The 18,015-nt window shown below is 39.9% G+C and overlaps 1 protein-coding gene across 1 annotated transcript; it reads right to left on the bottom strand.

The window, feature by feature from the left end:
- Positions 1-279: 279 nt before the first annotated feature.
- LOC118455848 (protein NLRC3-like) lies at positions 280-17,327 on the bottom strand. The gene is made up of 8 exons (XM_087831070.1): positions 17,223-17,327; positions 11,947-12,197; positions 11,653-11,694; positions 4,807-6,592; positions 4,557-4,730; positions 3,864-4,031; positions 3,284-3,330; positions 280-2,008 (listed from the first exon to the last, which is right to left on the bottom strand). Exons 2-8 carry the CDS (start codon positions 12,188-12,190, stop codon positions 1,464-1,466), a joined length of 3,006 nt encoding a protein of 1,001 aa, XP_087687196.1. The 5' UTR covers positions 12,191-12,197; positions 17,223-17,327; the 3' UTR covers positions 280-1,463.
- Between the last annotated feature and the right edge of the window lie 688 nt (positions 17,328-18,015).

The raw sequence follows: 18,015 nt of genomic DNA, 5'->3' as shown, positions 1-18,015 counted from the left end.
AGATTCAGATGAACACTTTTTTTTTTTTTTGCTTAAAAGTAATGCTGCCTCATATGTAGTGTTGGGAAGGTTATTTTTTAAATGTATTCCACTACAGATTACACAATACATGCCCCAAAATGTGTTTTTTAACATATTCTGTTACGTTACTCAATGAGGGTATGTGAAGTAGTCAGACTCGAACGTCAAGGAAGGTGGTAGGGAAGCAGACTACGCAGACATTTCAGATTTCCAGAGGTGAGCAATTTATTTAAAGTGAACTTAATTTAATGTAACTTAACAAAACTTCCCCCCAAATCAATTCAGTTAACAAAACTCAACATAACATGGATCTGGTAACACAGCTCACCTCTCCCCTCTCCTGCATCTGGTAGAGACTGGCTTTAAATAGGGCCATCAATTTCCCTCCAATTGCCCAGCCTGTACCACTCACTCAACTGAGGGATCTAAAACTCTACACAGATTATCTAAAAACACAAAACCTCTACACACTTCTAACATGCACATTTACACAACTAAATGGCAGTATTAATGAAAGGAAAAACATTCAACAAATCCCTTTAAACCTGATGTCATGTGTGACATCATCAGGACTTTAAAATGAGGAAATGACAGGCGGGCGTTTAACCACACCTGACCCTCATGAAGACTGAAAAGACAAACAAAGTAAGTATGAACAAATGACTTAATCTCTAACATAATAAAGTATAAAGAAACATAACTTAGTATTTGTCTTAATTTGCAGAATGTTTGATTTGCCGGCAACACAACGCTTACACAAACAAACCCGGGATAGTGAGTGAAGCAATGTTACATGACAAATAGCAAATCATAGCAAATACATGGAAACAGAATAATGTGTACAATGTGCAAAAAAGGTAAACACATATGGGACAAATGGAGAACATTGCAACTGCTCCTCCACTTTGTCACAGGGTAACATATTTTCAATACGTTTAATTACTTAATATATTGTCATTCTTTTTACGACTTTGTTGTGTGATTTATTTTTATTACTGAAGGTTACTCGCCATACCAATACCAACTAGATTTTTAAATCTTAATATAAAATGAGTAACTGTAGGGTGGACATTAGTTAATTCTGCACTTTTTGCAGTGATCTTTAAGTCATCACTTCCGTCTGAATTGAAAAGGTCAGAGTCAAATTCCATTCAATGTCCCACCTGCATGTGACTCAATTTTTGCGATAGAGCTTTTTCTGCAAACACAGCCCTGACCCATGGAAGAAAGGAGTCCTTTAGACACCCAAAGTATGCTGATGTCAGCAAAAGATCCTTTAGGTCCTGTAAGTTTCCAGGTTAGGCCTCCATGTTCTGTCTTCTCTGAATAGCTACCCTGTACACTCTAACCACTGTGAAAAGACAGTATATGTTCCCAACATGTTTTGAAGACAGGGACGAATAAAAATGATGATTTCTCTGACCAAGGAGACCTTCTTACGCCTATAGAGAACATAGAGACACTGAGGAACCAGGAGACCAGAGTCCAAACCCAGGATAAAGAGTTTCAGTGAATGTGGTGTTGAAGGTGTGGAGGTGGATCAGAGTGTCAGAGGAGACTCTGTTGAAGGACAGAGTGCCAGCAGGACAGTCCACATACACTGCTACTCTGTTAGAGACAGTGGAGGAGGAGAGGATGGTGGTGGTGATGGATGTTTCTTTGTTTCTGTGACAGACTGAGTAACCACCATCATAGTAGAAAAGACTCCAGGACTGTTCATTTCCTCCAAATACACAGTCATCACTGCATCCTTTCCTTCTGATTCTTCTGTAACTCAGTGATATATGAACCCTTCCTTTCCACTCGACCTCCCAGTAACAGCGACCAGTCAGACCATTTCTACACAGCAGCTGAGGATATTGGTCAAATCTGTCTGGATGATCAGGATATGACTGATCCTCCATAACATACATGGCCTCATTGTTGTTGCCAGACAGCTTGATCCTACTGTGTACTGTGTCTGAATCAATAGTGAGTGGACAGGAATCTGATAGAGAGAACAAACAAAATGAAAGCATAAAAATGTTCATTTATATTAACAAAAAATCATTCATGAAATAACAATGAAACAAAGTTATAGTAGAAAATAGACAGTCCGAATACAGGGTGTATCAAAAAGAATTAAATGCAAAAGGGTAGATGCATTCTCAATCATCCAGGAAAGTAAATCTCCGAAAGTTGATTCTGTTCATCTGGACGTAGCGTTTTGTGGGAGAAACGTTTCGTCACTCATCCAAGTGACTTCTTCAGTCTCAGCTGACTGCAGGTTTTCCCAATCTTATAAACAGTACATTTGCATAATGACTGAAACCAGCCCACTGAAACAAACAGAGTAATATAGTGTACGCTATAGTGTGCCAGGAGAATTGCCAGGATTTTTACATCGGGGAAACCAAACAACCTCTAGCGAAGCGGATGGCACAACACAGAAGAGCTACCTCGTCAGGCCAGGACTCTGCAGTCTATTTACACCTAAAGGGCAGTGGACACTCTTTCAATGATGAGAATGTACACATCCTGGACAGGGAGGAACGCTGGTTTGAGCGCGGAGTCAAGGAGGCCATTTACGTGAAAAGGGAAAGACCGTCTCTGAATCGAGGAGGGGGCCTAAGGGTACATCTGTCACCATCTTACAATGGTGTGATTGCAGCCATTCCCCAACTCCCTGTGAATGGTACTCATGGCCTTTTATTAGTGGTATTTGATAAGTGGTTGTTGATCAATGGTCATGACAAGTTGCATATTAATGATCAAGCAACTGACCTCCCAGCCCATTGTTATAATAATAATGGATTGCATTTCTAGGCACCCAAAGTTCTTTACTCTCACATTCACACACTGGTGCAGGCAAACTATAGTTGTAGCCACAGCTGCCCTGGGGCAGACTGGCAGAAGCGAGGCTGCCATATCACACCATCGGCCCCTCTGGCCAAAACCAGTAAGCGGCAGGGTAAAGTGTCTTGCCCAAGAACACATCTGCCGGGACAGAGGGAGCAGTGGGATCGAACCGGTCCCACTGCTCGGTTACAGATGAGATTTCCAACCCCCCTGAGCCATGGTCGCCCTTTTTCCTTCAGTGGTGCTGGTTTCAGTCATTATGCAAATGTCCTGTTTATAAGATTGGGAAAACCTGCAGTCAGCTGAGACTGAAGAAGTCACTTGGATGAGTGACAAGACGTTTCTCCCACGGAAAATGCCACGTCCAGATGAATAGAATCAACCTTTTGGGAGTTTTAGAAACTGTTTATTTAAATATACTTACACTTTATCAGACCTTGCCTCAGCCATTGGACTCCACCAGGATCAAATCTAAAATGAATTGAGGGGAAGGATGTAAGCACAAAATGAATTGAAAGACAGAGAGTGTTGAGTTACTAAATCTAAAATATTTTACTAATAAGCTTTTCGTCAGCTTTTTCATCCATGGATGCTTGTTATTAGCATTAACATTGGTTTTCAGTGCTCAGTGGGGGTTTCCACTCTCAAACTTGACTGAAGAGATCATTTATGATTGTAAAGTGAGCCATTATGAGGACTTTAAAATGATAACACATCTATTGTAAATGTCTGTATTTAAACTCAGTCAGACTGGATTTCTATGTGTAGCTGAGGTATCAGCTACTTTCCTGTATTTTTTTAATATTCTCCTGCTTTTCAAAAATTCTCATTCTCAAATGTTAATGCTATAATTTTGTTAAACTCTTGACCCTTGACACTTCAAGCATGTTTGAGGTTTGATGTCTGTCCAACAAATTTTTGTCCAAAGTATAAACACAGATACAGATTTGATCTTTCTCCCTGTTTAAAATATGTTAATTTGATATAGTCTGATTGATCTTAACCTAAGAGACTCCAGTTTACAGCGTGGACTCTTCAATGCAGCTGACAGTAGAAATTCTCCTGAATCCTGCAGGTTATTGTTACCCAGATCCAGCTCCCTGAGATTAGATGATTGAATAACTCTGATCAGAGCTCCACAGCTTCTCTCTGAGAGGTTACAGCCACTCAGCCTTAGAAAAGTTATTGAATAAGAGAAAGAAATGTAAGAGTTAAACATCCACAATGAAGCTGCACACAAGGAACATAGATTTTATTAAATGGACATAGACCTGCATTTTAAATCTGATGAAATATAAACAGTTACCAAAATATAACCTATATACTACAACTGTGGTAGATTAGCTTAAATGGCTTCACATTTCAATAAATATAATATGTTAACACACTAAAGATGCAATAAAGGACCAAACCGTGTTTCATATTTTCTTCCTTAGTCAAAAATATTCCTCAGCTTCAATGTAAAAAACAAAACAAAAAACATCTATCTATTTATCATATATACATATACATACATACATGCATAAATACATACACATATATATACACATATACATATATATATATATATATACACATATATACACACACACACACATATATATATATATATATATATATATATACATATATACATACACATACATATATATATACATACACATACATATATATATATATATATATATAAACCATACCTGAGAGTTTCCAGTTTGCAATGTGGACTCTCCAGTCCAACAGACAGAAGAGTTATTCCTGAATCTTGCAGATCATTGTTGTTCAGGTCCAATTTTTGCAAACTACAGGTGCGGCAGCTGAGAACTGAGGAAAGAGCTTCACAGCTTCTCCCTGTGAGGTTGCAGTCACTCAGTCTGAAGAGACAATAATACATTTATAAATCTAGAAATAATTCGAACAATGTATAAGCCCAGGTATCACTGTACGTACAGAGCTGTGTTGGAGGCCTTGACCACTGGCAGCAGCCTCAGAAGACCCTCCTCTGAAGCACAGTATTTCTTCAGGTCAAAGACCTCCAGAGCTTCTTCTGATGACAGTAAGATGAAGACCAGAGCTGACCACTGAGCAGGAGACAGTTTATCTGTGGAGAGACTTCCTGATCTCAGGGACTGTTGGATCTCCTCCATTAGAGAATGATCATTCAGTTCATTCAGACAGTGGATCAGATTGATGCTTTTCTCTGCAGACAGATTCTCACTGAGCTTCTCCTTGATGTACTGGGCTGTTTCCTGATTGGTCTGTGAGCTACTTCCTGTCTGTGTCAGCAGACCTCGTAGGAGAGTCTGATTACTCTGCAGTGAAAGACCCAGGAGGTACCGGAGGAACAAGTCCAGGTGTCCATTTGGACTCTGTAAGGCCTTGTTCACAGCAATCTGGGTGACGTGTGTCTCTTCCAGTTCTTCTCTGGTTTCACACTTAATGGGTGTTGTTTGTTGTTCTTGCATCAGATTGACTCCAGAGTCTATGAAGGTCAGATAGACATGAAGAGCAGCCAGAAACTCCTGAACACTCGGATCGATGAAGCAGAACACCCTATTCTGGTACAGTCCTCTCTCCTCTTTAAAGATCTGTGTGAACACTCCTGAGTACACTGAGGCTGCTCTGATATCGATGCCACACTCTGTCAGGTCTGATTCATAGAAAATCAGGTTTCCTTTCTGCAGCTGATCAAACGCCAGTTTTCCCAGAGACTCAATCATCTTCCTGCTCTCTGGACTCCAGTGTGGATCTGTCTCAGCTCCTCCATCATACTTGACCTTCTTCACTTTGGCCTGAACCACCAGGAAGTGGATGTACATCTCAGTCAGGGTGATGGGCAGCTGTCCTCCCTCTCTGGTTTCCAGCACATCCTCCAGAACTGTAGCAGTGATCCGGCAGAAGACTGGGATGTGGCACATGATGTGGAGGCTTCGTGACGTCTTGATGTGATAGATTATCCTGCTGGCCTGCTCCTCATCTCTGAATCTCTTCCTGAAGTACTCCTCCTTCTGTGGGTCAGTGAACCCTCTGACCTCTGTCACCATGTAAACACAGTCAGGAGGGATCTGATTGGCTGCTGCAGGTCGTGTGGTTATCCAGAGGTTAGCAGAGGGAAGCAGTTTCCCCCTGATGAGGTTTATCAGCAGCACATCCACTGAGGTGGACTTTCTAGGGTCAGTTAGGATTGTAGTTTTGTGGAAGTCCAGAGGAAGTCGACACTCATCCAGACCATCAAAGATGAACACAACCTGGAAGTCTTCAAAGCTGCAGATTCCTGCTTCTTTGGTTTCAGTAAAGAAGTGATGAACAAGTTCCACCAAGCTGAACTTTTCCTCTTTCAGCACATTCAACTCTCTGAAAGTGAATGGAAACATGAACTGGATGTCCTGGTTTGCTTTGTTTTCAGCCCAGTCGAGAATGAACTTCTGTGTTAAGACTGTTTTGCCAATACCAGCCTCTCCCTTTGTCAGCACTGTTCTGATTTTTTGAATTCTTTGTGGTGAGCCTTTAAAGATGTCTTCTTGTCTGATTGTTGTTTCTGGTCTGTCTGGTTTCCTGGATGCTGTTTCAATCTGTCTGACATCTGCAGTCCCTCCCTCTGTGATGTAGAGCTCTGTGTAGATCTGATTCAGTTGGACTTGGGTTGGATTTTCAGCTCTGACACTTCCCTCCAAGACAATTTGGAACTTCTCTCTGAGCTTACACTTTAGACACCAATGACACTGTAAAAGACACTCTTGGCGGGGGGGAGGGGGGGGGGAATGGGGGGGCAAAAACAAATCTAGTGAGTATGACAATGTTAGCCCAGTAACTCGCCTCACTAATGACAATGGTCACATGACAGGGTGAGGCAATGCCTCCCGCAGATTTCACCCAAAACATCTGTTGATGATGACCCACACCCTTTTTCGCACTTTGGGTCATGTGGTGAGGCAAATGATTAATAATTGGTCAACGGCCCTGTTAACCCTTTAAAGCCGGTCGGAGCGGGCACGCTCTGTTTTGCGTAACTATTTTTAAGTCCCGGTAGCTCTGCAACCACGTAAGCTAGCGCAATAATTTTTTTTTGCATATGAAACTGGAGGAGTTGTACTTACATCTTATGCCATCAGCGAGTCCTAGGTCACGATTACCTCCCACATATAGCTTTGCAAAAATTGCATAAAAACCACTTGCAGCAACAAAAACATAATATTCCAGAAACAAACTTTGCCAATCCGATCAGCGGTTCGTAACACTTCCTACGTCCATCAGCGCGAACTATCGCATGTCCGCCATGACCTGCCCAAAACAGGAAGTGACATCATTTTGCGGAAATGTCGGTTTTTACCTTCAGGGCCTTAGGAGCCTATGCTGGTGTTTTCAAAAGTTATGTTTGACTTTATGACTTTCTGTATCATTTCTGGGATGGTTAGAACTCAAATTGCACTGCTGGAAATACTTTATTTTGATGCATATGCTGTTTTTTTTGCAAATTTGCATTATAATATTCATTTTCGTTTTTCCTGCAGTATATAAAAATTGGTGTATTTCAAAAATAAAACTATAAAGACACTCAAAATAAATTGTCTGTGATGGGAAAACAATTTGTGCAACTTTTTTGTATTTACAGTTTTGAGGAATAAACCTCTTAAATTTCTCTAACTAGAAATATATGTTAAAAAAAAAAAAAAGATTTTCAATTTTTTTGTAGGTAATTGCTTTTTTGCAATTTATGTAATTACTATGCACTTAAATGGTAAATGGCTTGTATTTGTATAGCGCTTTCCTAGTCGTAAGGACCCCAAAGCACTTTACACATCCAGTTATCCACCCATTCACACACACGTTCACACACTGGTGATGGCAAGCTACGTTGTAGCCACAGTCACTGGCCTCTTTCAGTGCGCCCCGAACCGGCAACCTTCTGATTACAAGGCAAACTCCCAACTCTTGAGCAACGATCACACATAAAATAAGTTTAAGTTAGATATATATTTCGATATTGAGTTTGGCTTTTTTTCCTCTGGCAGCAGGGAGTATGGAGGGGAATTATTGTTCTTTAGGGTTTCTTTTTCTTCTCTTTTTACCTGTCAGTTACTCTAGCTCGGTTTCACAAGACCCAGTGTTTTTCCCTTTCCTGATTCACTTATGTGATTCACTATATGAGGTTAGCCAAATTTTATGCAAGTCTTTTATAAGGTTTTTCTATTTATTTTCCATATGGGTAAGGGGTTATTAGGAGTTGCTTTTGTTTTCTTCTTTTTTTCTTGTTATGTAAGGTTTTTGTTTTTGTTGCCTATTTTTTTTCTCTTCTTTCTCTTTCTTTTTTGTTTTCATAATTTAACTAAACTTCAATTCAATTCAATTTTATTTATATAGCGCCAAATCACAACAAAAGTCGCCTCAAGGCGCTTCATAGGTAAACTCACCTACATTCTCTCTTATGGAAATATATATATATGCCCTTGTGTAGTTGTGAACCCCAGAAATGATGTTTTACACAGCATGTTATAATTTTTTTTTTTTTTATGTTGATATAACGGACCTTAAAATAATTTTCTTAAATGTTAAAATCACCTGTCCAAATCATGGACAAACAGCATCCCACAATTTTTTTCTGCAGTATATAAAAATTTGTTTGTTTTTGAACCCATTTTGCACAGAGAGGCCTTTTTTAGAAAAATGTATTGATAGCAGTGCTGAATATTATTACACAGGGAAAAAAAACAACTACATGTAAAATAATTACACCATGACACCTCTACCTTTCTAAATGGAGTGACAGTAACTGCGTGTGTATATGTAAGCATGTAAAACCTGAAGATAATCAGATTAACAGTATTTTGTCTCTATCCGCCATTGTAGAAATTCATTTCATGTAAACAATAATGTGACGTGAAAAAAGGCACATACCTTTAATGTTGTGTGACGAACTCTGTATTCCTCATCCACACTTAAATGCAAAAACTGAGTTTTCAAAAATCTCTTTTTTTGGAGATTCGAAACCCCGTTTACATGTGGATGAAAGGTCCAAACGCATAGAAAAAGCTCAATTTTCAAAAATACCCGTGTAGGTGTGGACATAGCGTAAAAGAGTTAGTAGTTTATTTTTTTGCTATCTGTAATTTATTGCAGTTTACTTTTATTTGCTTTTTGTCTGTCTACTAAATGTTTGAGGTGTGAAATAAACTGCAATGGAGTTGAGTTTAAAAACAAAATATGGATGTGGAGGATGTGTTTGTGCCTGAGGAGGGGGTAGGTGGTGGTTTGTTTTTTTGTAAAACAAAGGGGCCTAGCATAAAAAGTTTGAAAACCACTGCTCTAAGCTATTAGTGACGAGACTGGAGGGCATTCTCCCCTTACCCTATAAACCCTGATCAAACAGGTTTAATTTAAAACCAGTTTTCATCTACAAATATCAGGCGATTGTTAAATGTTACACAACATTCAAATCAGACAAATTATAAAGCCTATGTCAAATCTTTAGATGTCGAAAAGGCATTTGACAGAATCGAGTGGACATACTTATTTTACATATTAGGAAGATTTGGCTTAGGACTTTATTGGATCGATAAAAACTATTTATGATCTCCCAGAAGTTTGTCTTATTACACATGATGTACAATCACCAGCCTTCCCACTGCAAAGCGGTACGAGGCAAGACTGTCCTCTGCCCCTCCTCCTTTTTTGCACTAGCACTTGAACTGACATTCAGCAGGATCAAGATGTGCATGATATAACAATGGGTGGAACAATCCATAAAATAGCATTGTATGCAGATGATATTCTTTTGGGGCGATCGTGGATCAAGAGTTGGCTGTTCACCTTATAATCGGAAGGTTGCCAGGCAAGACCCCAGGTGCAGGCTGTGTAAAGATGCCCCTGAGATAATCCAGCACATAACAGCAGGGTGCAAGATGCTAGCAGGCAAGGCATACATGGAACGCATAACCAAGTTGCCGGCATAGTGTACAGGAACATCTGTGCCGAGTATAACCTGGAAGTCCTGAGGTCAAAATGGGAGATGCACCCCAAGGGTGGTGGAGAATGACCGAGCTATGATCCTGTGGGACATCCAGATACAGACAGACAAAATGCTGGTTGCTAACCAACCGGACATAGTGGTTGGTTAGCCATAGTGGTGGTAGACAAACAGAAGAAGACGGCGTAGTGATTGATGAAGCGGTTCCGAATGACAGCAATATCAAGAAGAAGGTTCACAAGAAGCTGTAGAAATACCAAGGGCTCAGAGAAGAGCTCGAGAGGATGTGGAGGGTGAAGGTAACGGTGGTCCCAGTGGTAATCGGAGCACTAGGTGCGGTGACTCCCAAGCTAGGTGAGTGGCTCCAGCAGATCCCAGGAACAACTTGGAGATCGTTGATTGTTGGGTTATTCTCTGTGTCTATAATACATTTGGTGCTATATAAATAAAATTGAATTGAATTGAAAAAAATCTCTGTCCAGAAGAGCACAGTCCAAGGAACAACTAAGATGCTGTGCAGGACCCTCAAGCTCCCAGGGCTCTGGTAGAGGATCCAAGCTTGAAGGATAGACTGCCCGGAAGGGGGAGCGGAGAATTTATTGTTAATATGGATTTTAAAAGTGACTTTCGAAATGATATTTCTTTTAAAATCAATTTTTGATTTGAAGTATTTATTGATGGATAAATAATTGATAATATGGATGGATAAATAATTGCTTTATGATTGTTCTTTTTTAATTTTAAATTGAATGATCATATAATGAATTACTCTACTACTGTCTGAATGAATAAAAAAAGAAATCATTAGTAAATTAATTTATTAATGAATATTAATTTTGCACAATTCATTACTGAACCAGAAAAGTTGATTTTGATGTGTTTTCGTGTTTAAATCTTCAGCAGATTTTCTGTAAACTGCCTATGTTAAATTTGAGGGGTTTGCTTCACATTTAAATTGACTATGTAACTGCCTACACTAAGGCTACGTTCACACTGCAGGTCTTGATGCTCAATTCGGATTTTTTGATCAAATCCGATTTTTTTTGTCTGCTTGTTCACACTACAAATAAAATGTGACAGCAAACGCGCTCTAGTGTGAACCCTCAAAGCGCCCGCATGCGCAAAAGAAGACGTCACACACAACGCGCTCTGTTTAGACCCAGAGCAAACAATATTGTTTGACTGATGGCCCTTAATATAAACGTACTTTACGTTTCCCAATTTTTGCTTCAAGTTATTTTGTTATTTATATAACAATGTGAATAACCTAATAATGATCCTTATTGCTGTTTTAGAGCAGCGCTGCTTCAAAGGATAGTTGCAGATTTCTGTCAGAATCTGCAGATTATACAGAACAAATAAAATGTTCACGTTTCTCCAACGTTGTCTTCCCAGCAGTTTCACTAACATCTACACTGGATGGCCAGGAAGTTTTCGCATTGTCTTCTCGGACGCTTCTCCGGAGCTGATAATTGGCGTCTGTCTTTTGTCAGTGACGTAAAAGACGCATTTAATGCGACATGACCATTCAAACAGCAGTCGCTTTCTAAAACATCGTGTACATATCCAATTCAGTACCACATACAAAAGTGACCCAGATTGGATTTGAAAATATTGGATTTGTGCCGTTCACACTGTCATACAATGATCGGATATGGGTCGCATAGGGTAAAAAAAAAAAAAAATCGGATTTGATGTGCTTTCGCCTGCAGTGTGAACGTAGCCTAATACTACAGCAGCCAGAGAAATACCAGATTGAAACAAGAGCTCTGATTGGTCACTTTCATGTGTTGAGACCTTAGTGACATTACTTCAGACTGTTAAACTCTTACCTTCTGATAAAACTGTATGGACCACAACGTGTGAAGGTTTATCTGTTGGAGGAAATCAGAAATCATGAACAGGTCTTTGGAAATGTTTTCATTTTTCATGATTCATGCACGATTTTTATTTATCTGTGAGTGTGTGTGTGTGTGATACAAGATATGATAAATTTTATAGAGACACAATAGCAAGGTGTAAAAAGAATAGAATAGAGATTCAGTTCATAAATATACTTTATGAAAATCATTTCTCATGTTATCTGTACACCACACCAAGTGTTTCATGTTATTTCTTTGACTGACTTGTACGAGTCTTGACTTTGTCCAAAATCTTTTTTGTGACTCCCACAGCATTTTCAGGTTTGTATTTATTGATCATCAAATTCACGATTTCCAGTTTATAAGCTGTCTGAAGATCACTCTTTGGGATGGCTGGTAAACCCTCCAGTGTCTCAGGTTTCTGTAGATACCACTTAAAGAGCTTCAGTTCCTTCTCTGTCAAATCCCCAAGTGTTTCCAGAAGCTCTGTCTGCAGACATTCCTTCATCTTTGCTCTGTAACAACACAAGAGTACAAATCTGAAGAAACTGGAAAGATCAGAGTCAGAGTGTTTTAAAGTTTAAGAAACCAGTGTGTTTGTTTAATCAGGATCCCCATTAGCATAAGCCTTAGCTTTATTAATCCTGTGGTTCACTCAATCCAACACCACAACAAAAAACAAGCAGATTCTTAACAAACAGATAGCAATTCATTTCAAATCACATGAAATATATTCCAGCCCTAACTACAGTGGCTTGCAAAAGTATTCGGCCCACTTGAACTTTTCCACATTTTGTCACATCACAGCCACAAACATGAATCAATTTTTTTGGAATTCCACATGAAAGACCAACACAAAGTGGTGAACACGTGAGAAGTGGAATGAAAATCAGACATGATTCCAAACATTTTTTACAAATAAATAACTGAAAAGTGGGGTGTGTGTAATTATTCAGCCCCTGAGTCAATACTTTGTAGAACCTCCTTTTGCTGCAGTTCCAGCTGCCAGTCTTTTAGGGTCTGTCTCTACCAGCTTTGCACATCTACAGACTGAAATCTTTGCCCATTCTTCTTTGCAAAACAGCTCCAGCTCAGTCAGATTAGATGGACAGCATTTGTGAACAGCAGTTTTCAGATCTTTCCACAGATTCTGGATTGGATTTAGATCTGGACTTTGACTGGGCCATTCTAACACATGGATATGTTTTGTGTTAAACCATCCCATTGTTGCCCTGGCTTTATGTTTAGTGTTGTTGTACTGCCAGAAGGTGAACCTCCGCCCCAGTCTCAAGTCAAGAGGTTTTCTTCCAAGATTGCTCTGTATTTGGCTCCATCCATCTTCCCATCAACTCTGACCAGCTTCCCTGTCCCTGCTGAAGAGAAGCACCCCCAGAGCATGATGCTGCCACCACCATATTTGACAGTGGGGATGGTGTGTTCAGAGTGATGTGCAGTGTTAGTTTTCTGCCACACATAGTGTTTTGCATTTTGGCCAAAAAGTTCCATTTTGGTCTCATCTGAGCAGAGCGTCTTCTTCCCCATGTTTGCTATGCCCCCCACATGGTTGTGGCAAACTGCAAACGGGACTTCTTATGATTTTCTGTTAACAATGGCTTTCTTCTTGCCACTCTTCCATAAAGGCAGGGCTCTAGACTAACTTTTTGCCATGGGCGCACTGGTACGCCTAACTTTAAAAAGTTAAAAAGCACTCAAATTTTTCAACTGCATTACTTAACACCGCAGTTTTACATGTGCACTTTTTTTTTTTTTTTGGGGGGGGGGGGGGGGGGGAGTTGCAGTCCATACAGACAATATTCATTTCTAAAAAATTTTCACTAACAATCTTGTGCTTAAAGTGCTTTTTGCTGGTGTTGGCCAGAGGGGCTGATGGCGCGATATGGCAGCCTCGCGTCTGTCAGTCTGCCCCAGGGCAGCTGTGGCTACAACTGTAGCTGCCTCCACCAGTGTGTGAATGTGAGAGTGAATGAATAGTAGAATTGTAAAGCGCTTTGAGGGCCCCGAAAAGCGCTATATAAATGCAATCCATTATTATTATTATTATTATTATGTCAATATTGTAGAAAATGTTAAACTTCATCATCATCTCGGCTCCTCTGATGACCTGTTTGCTGCTGTCTGCTGCTGAAAGGCAGTGGGGAGAGGGGACACTTGGGCATTTATTGCAGCATATAATGTGTTTCCTGGATACACTGCTGCTTTTTCAGCATTCAAAGATTGATGGCACCATGTCAGAGCTGGCTATGAATTTCAGACAGATCAGGCCTTAACTTAACAAAAAGGTTATCAATCGTTCTTTTTATCTTTTCTTATTACCCACAGCTACATCCACTTCTGTCAGGCCTAGGCTGCTCACTAGGGCTGGGTATCATCACTGATTTCTATAATCCATTCGATTCCGGGTCTCAAAGTCTTGATTTGATTTGATTTCAACTTAGCCTCAGACAGTCAGAAATATTATAATTCTGATCATTTATCAGCACTGATACATGTGAGACTTCATCAGAATTGTGAACATCACAGCAGATGTCTTTGTGTGAAAGTAACTGAGAATAAAACACAGAAAAACATTAAGGAGATTTTTTCTGGCCAGGTTTTTTATAGCAGATAACCTTCAAAATATTCTGCAATATTCTGCAATTTCGCATAAATTTAAAAAGTTTAAATTTCTTCAGTGTTGAACAGCAGAAATGAGTCTTTCTTGTCTGAGGTCATTTAAATAAAAAAAGAAAAAGACAGCGCTGTAAACAACGGTAGACCGGTGGGTAATAAGCAAATGAATAATGCAGAAAACAGATTTGAGAAGGGAAACTGTTCCTGAAGTACACAGAGAGAGCTGTGCATGTAGTGTGATTTTTATCATGGTGGAAGCAAAACAGCAAAAGTCAGAGGGAATTCATGACGACATTCATCAAATGTGAAGCGTAGTTTACTGCTTCTTTTGCTGCTGGCTCGGCGAATTTTGGTTGGAGAGACAAAACCTGCAGCTCAGAATCAGCGCAAAAAAGACGTAAACACAACGCGGACCCGACGCATCAGAATCGCTGAGCTCCGACAGCGTGTCCGTGTTCGGGCCGTCGGGTGAGAAAGCCGAGAAAGAGAAAACTGATGCGTCGGGTCCGCTCTGTGTTTACGTCTTTGTGTGGAGTCCGTGTACCTGCTCTCATTTGATGTTTGGTGGTTGTTGAAATAGTTTTGTGAGCTTTAATCTGAGAATCTGGCGTTTCTGACAAAACACTGTTATACTTAAAAGTCAATTCAGGATTTAATGAATTGATATCGATTTCTTCAAGCAACTCACCTCCCTCTTCCAACTGCACTTTCAAATGCCAACTTTGTGCAGTGCAGGACTAATAGTTGTTCTATGGACAGATTCCCCCACCTGAGCTGTAGATCTCTGCACCTCGTCCAGAGTCACCATGGGCCTCTTGGCTGCATTTCTGATCAGCGCTCTCCTTGTTCTGCTGTGAGTTTAGGTGGACGGCCTTGTCTTGGTAGGTTTACAGTTGTGCCATACTCCTTCCATTCCTGAATGATCGCTTGAACAGTGCTCCGTGGGATGTTCAAGACATGGGAAATCTTTTTGTGGCCTAAGCCTGCTTTAAATTTCTCAATAACTTTATCCCTGACCTGTACTGTACTGACATTAGATTACACACAGGTGCACTCTATTTAGTCATTAGCACTCATCAGGCAATGTCTATGGGCAACTGACTGCACTCAGACCAAAGGGGGCTGAATAATTACGCACACCCCACTTTTCAGCTATTTGTAAAAGAAAAAAAAATGTTTGGAATCATGTATGATCCCAGCCCTATGTTCCTTCAGTGGGCTGGTTTCAGTCATTATGCAAATGTACTGTTTATAAGATTGAAACCTGCAGTCAGCTGAGACTGAAAAAGTCACTTGGATGAGTGATGAAACGTTTCTCCCACAAAATGCTACATCCAGATTAACAGATTCAACTTTTGGAGATCCAAAAGGCTAGATTCCCTAACATAAAGGCCACAGAAGGTTGCAGTAAAGTTTAAAATCTTAACCCAAATGCAGACATCTTAAAGAAAAACACACCTCGATTAACAGAATGTCCAAACAAGGCAATAAAAAAAACAAAAAAAACCCCAAAAAACAAAACAAACAAACAGGCACAACAAACAGACACCAGGCAGGAACGCTCACAGGAAGAAGCCTAACAGACAGTTTAACAAAGGTTAGTACCTAAGCAACAGCAAGTAACTCATACAAACATCAACTGAAAGTAAGTGAAACAATGGGGAAGGCAGAAAACAAGAAGATCAAAAACAAACAAAAAAAAAAAAAAATGCATTAATATAATTCAAATCAAAACTATAAATAATTACACACAAATAACAACAACAACAATAATAGCAGCTTGATTCAAATTTAATTTACATTTACTATCAGGTAAAAATTACTAAAAACATTACCATCAAGATAAAGTCGCACAGATCAAATTAAAACATCCCATCCTATCTTGTAATCCAATACCAACTACAGGGTGGGCCATTTATATGGATACACCGTAATAACATGGGAATGGTTGGTGATATTAAAGTCCTGTTTGTGGCACATTAGTATATGTGAGGGGGCAAACTCCTCAAGATGGGTGGTGACCATGGTGGCCATTTAGAAGTCGGCCATCTTGGATACAACTTTTGTTTTTTCAATAGGAAGAGGGCCATGTGACACATCAAACTTATTGGTAATGTCACAAGAAAAACAATGGTGTGCTTGGTTTCAACTTCTAAATGGCCACCATGGTCACCACCCATCTTGAGGAGTTTGCCCCCTCACATATACTAATGTGCCACAAACAGGACTAATATCACCAACCATGTTATTACGGTGTATCCATATAAATGGCCCACCCTGTATTACTTATATTAAAGTAGCATGTATTATAAAGTGTTTTTGACTAACAACTGCAGCAATAGGTACAATAAATTAATATTAATGAAAGTAGGGTTAGAATACAAACGATCAGCTTTAACTGCATCATAAACATTTGGATCATCATGTAAACATATGTTTTTTACCACATGACATCATCAGCCAAAGATCAGAGGTCACTGTGTGAGAGCAATAACAGGACATTTAATATCAGACATTTATGTTTCTGTGTAACTGTGAATATCCAGCTCTGACCTTATGAAGCTCTGCTACAAACCTATGCAGAGAGATCCACACCTGTTACAACTTTACATGTCCCAGCACTACTCTTTAATATTCACATAACCACTAGAGGTCAGTGTGAGCAGAGGGAGGAGCTCAGCTAGATGAGCATAAGTAAAGACAAGTTTAATATTCTCCTTGTCTCTCACAAAGTAAAGGAAAAATGAAAACTGTTAGAACCTGTTTGATGCCTGAGAGCTGCAGTGGTTCTGATAAAGAGTGAGCAGTCTGAGATGTCAGTGAGCAGTAACAAGGAGAAAATGTTTGCTGCCTGTTGAACAGAAACACTTTCCAAGACAAATGAAAGCTGAATGATCAGAGAGACTTACAGCAGTGATTTTGAGTCCTGGTTCGCCTCACAGATCCAGGAGTTCACGGAGTGTAGCTGAAGACTTCACTTCACCTGAGCTGGATCACCTCACCTGCGAACACTGACACACTGAGTGTCAAAACTTCCTGTCGAGCACAGCAGGCTCCACCTCAGCCTCTAAAACCAGAATGTTGACTTCTTTCAACAAACTGGTTTGATCTGTTTTCCTGCAGTGTGAAACTCACACAGTTAACTGGTTTAAAAACACTGACAGAGGGAGGGAGAAAAGCCACACCAATGGCACCACACCAAGGCCTGTGCTGCTAGAAAAAGCTCAGGTGCATTACATCGGGCGCCGTGCTGTTGATTGAAGCCCTCTACACCTCATTGGCCAATGTGCTAGCAGAAGCCCTCTGCTAGCAAGCCACCAGGACCTGAGCTTCTGGCTGGAGCCTTACTTGCCATCCTAGGTTTGTGCAGCCTATTTAATTCAGTATCAACAATCATTGTGTGTTTTGGACAATGGCTTTCTTAATAACTTTACTTATTGGATCTGGTGGACTTTGGGATACTCAATTTTTCTAAGGTGAGCACATTTAACAGGTTCATTCAGTTAATCAGGTAGTTAGCTAGTTAGATAGTTGATTTGCTAGGTAGGTAGATAGGTGAAAAACCTTTAAACACAAAAAATAAAGAACATTTCATTAATCATTCAGATTAATTAAATGCATTATACAGAATACAAATAAATAACAAAAATATACACTTCAGTAAAGCCATTTAACACAGACAAAAGTATTTAGCTTTAGCTA

The sequence above is a fragment of the Neolamprologus brichardi genome, chromosome 3 (assembly GCF_056152115.1).
Source record: "Neolamprologus brichardi isolate AB-2024 chromosome 3, ASM5615211v1, whole genome shotgun sequence".
Classification (NCBI taxonomy): Eukaryota; Metazoa; Chordata; class Actinopteri; order Cichliformes; family Cichlidae; genus Neolamprologus; species Neolamprologus brichardi.
Note: the sequence above shows the minus strand (reverse complement) of the source record. Positions and strands in the feature narration are given on the sequence as shown.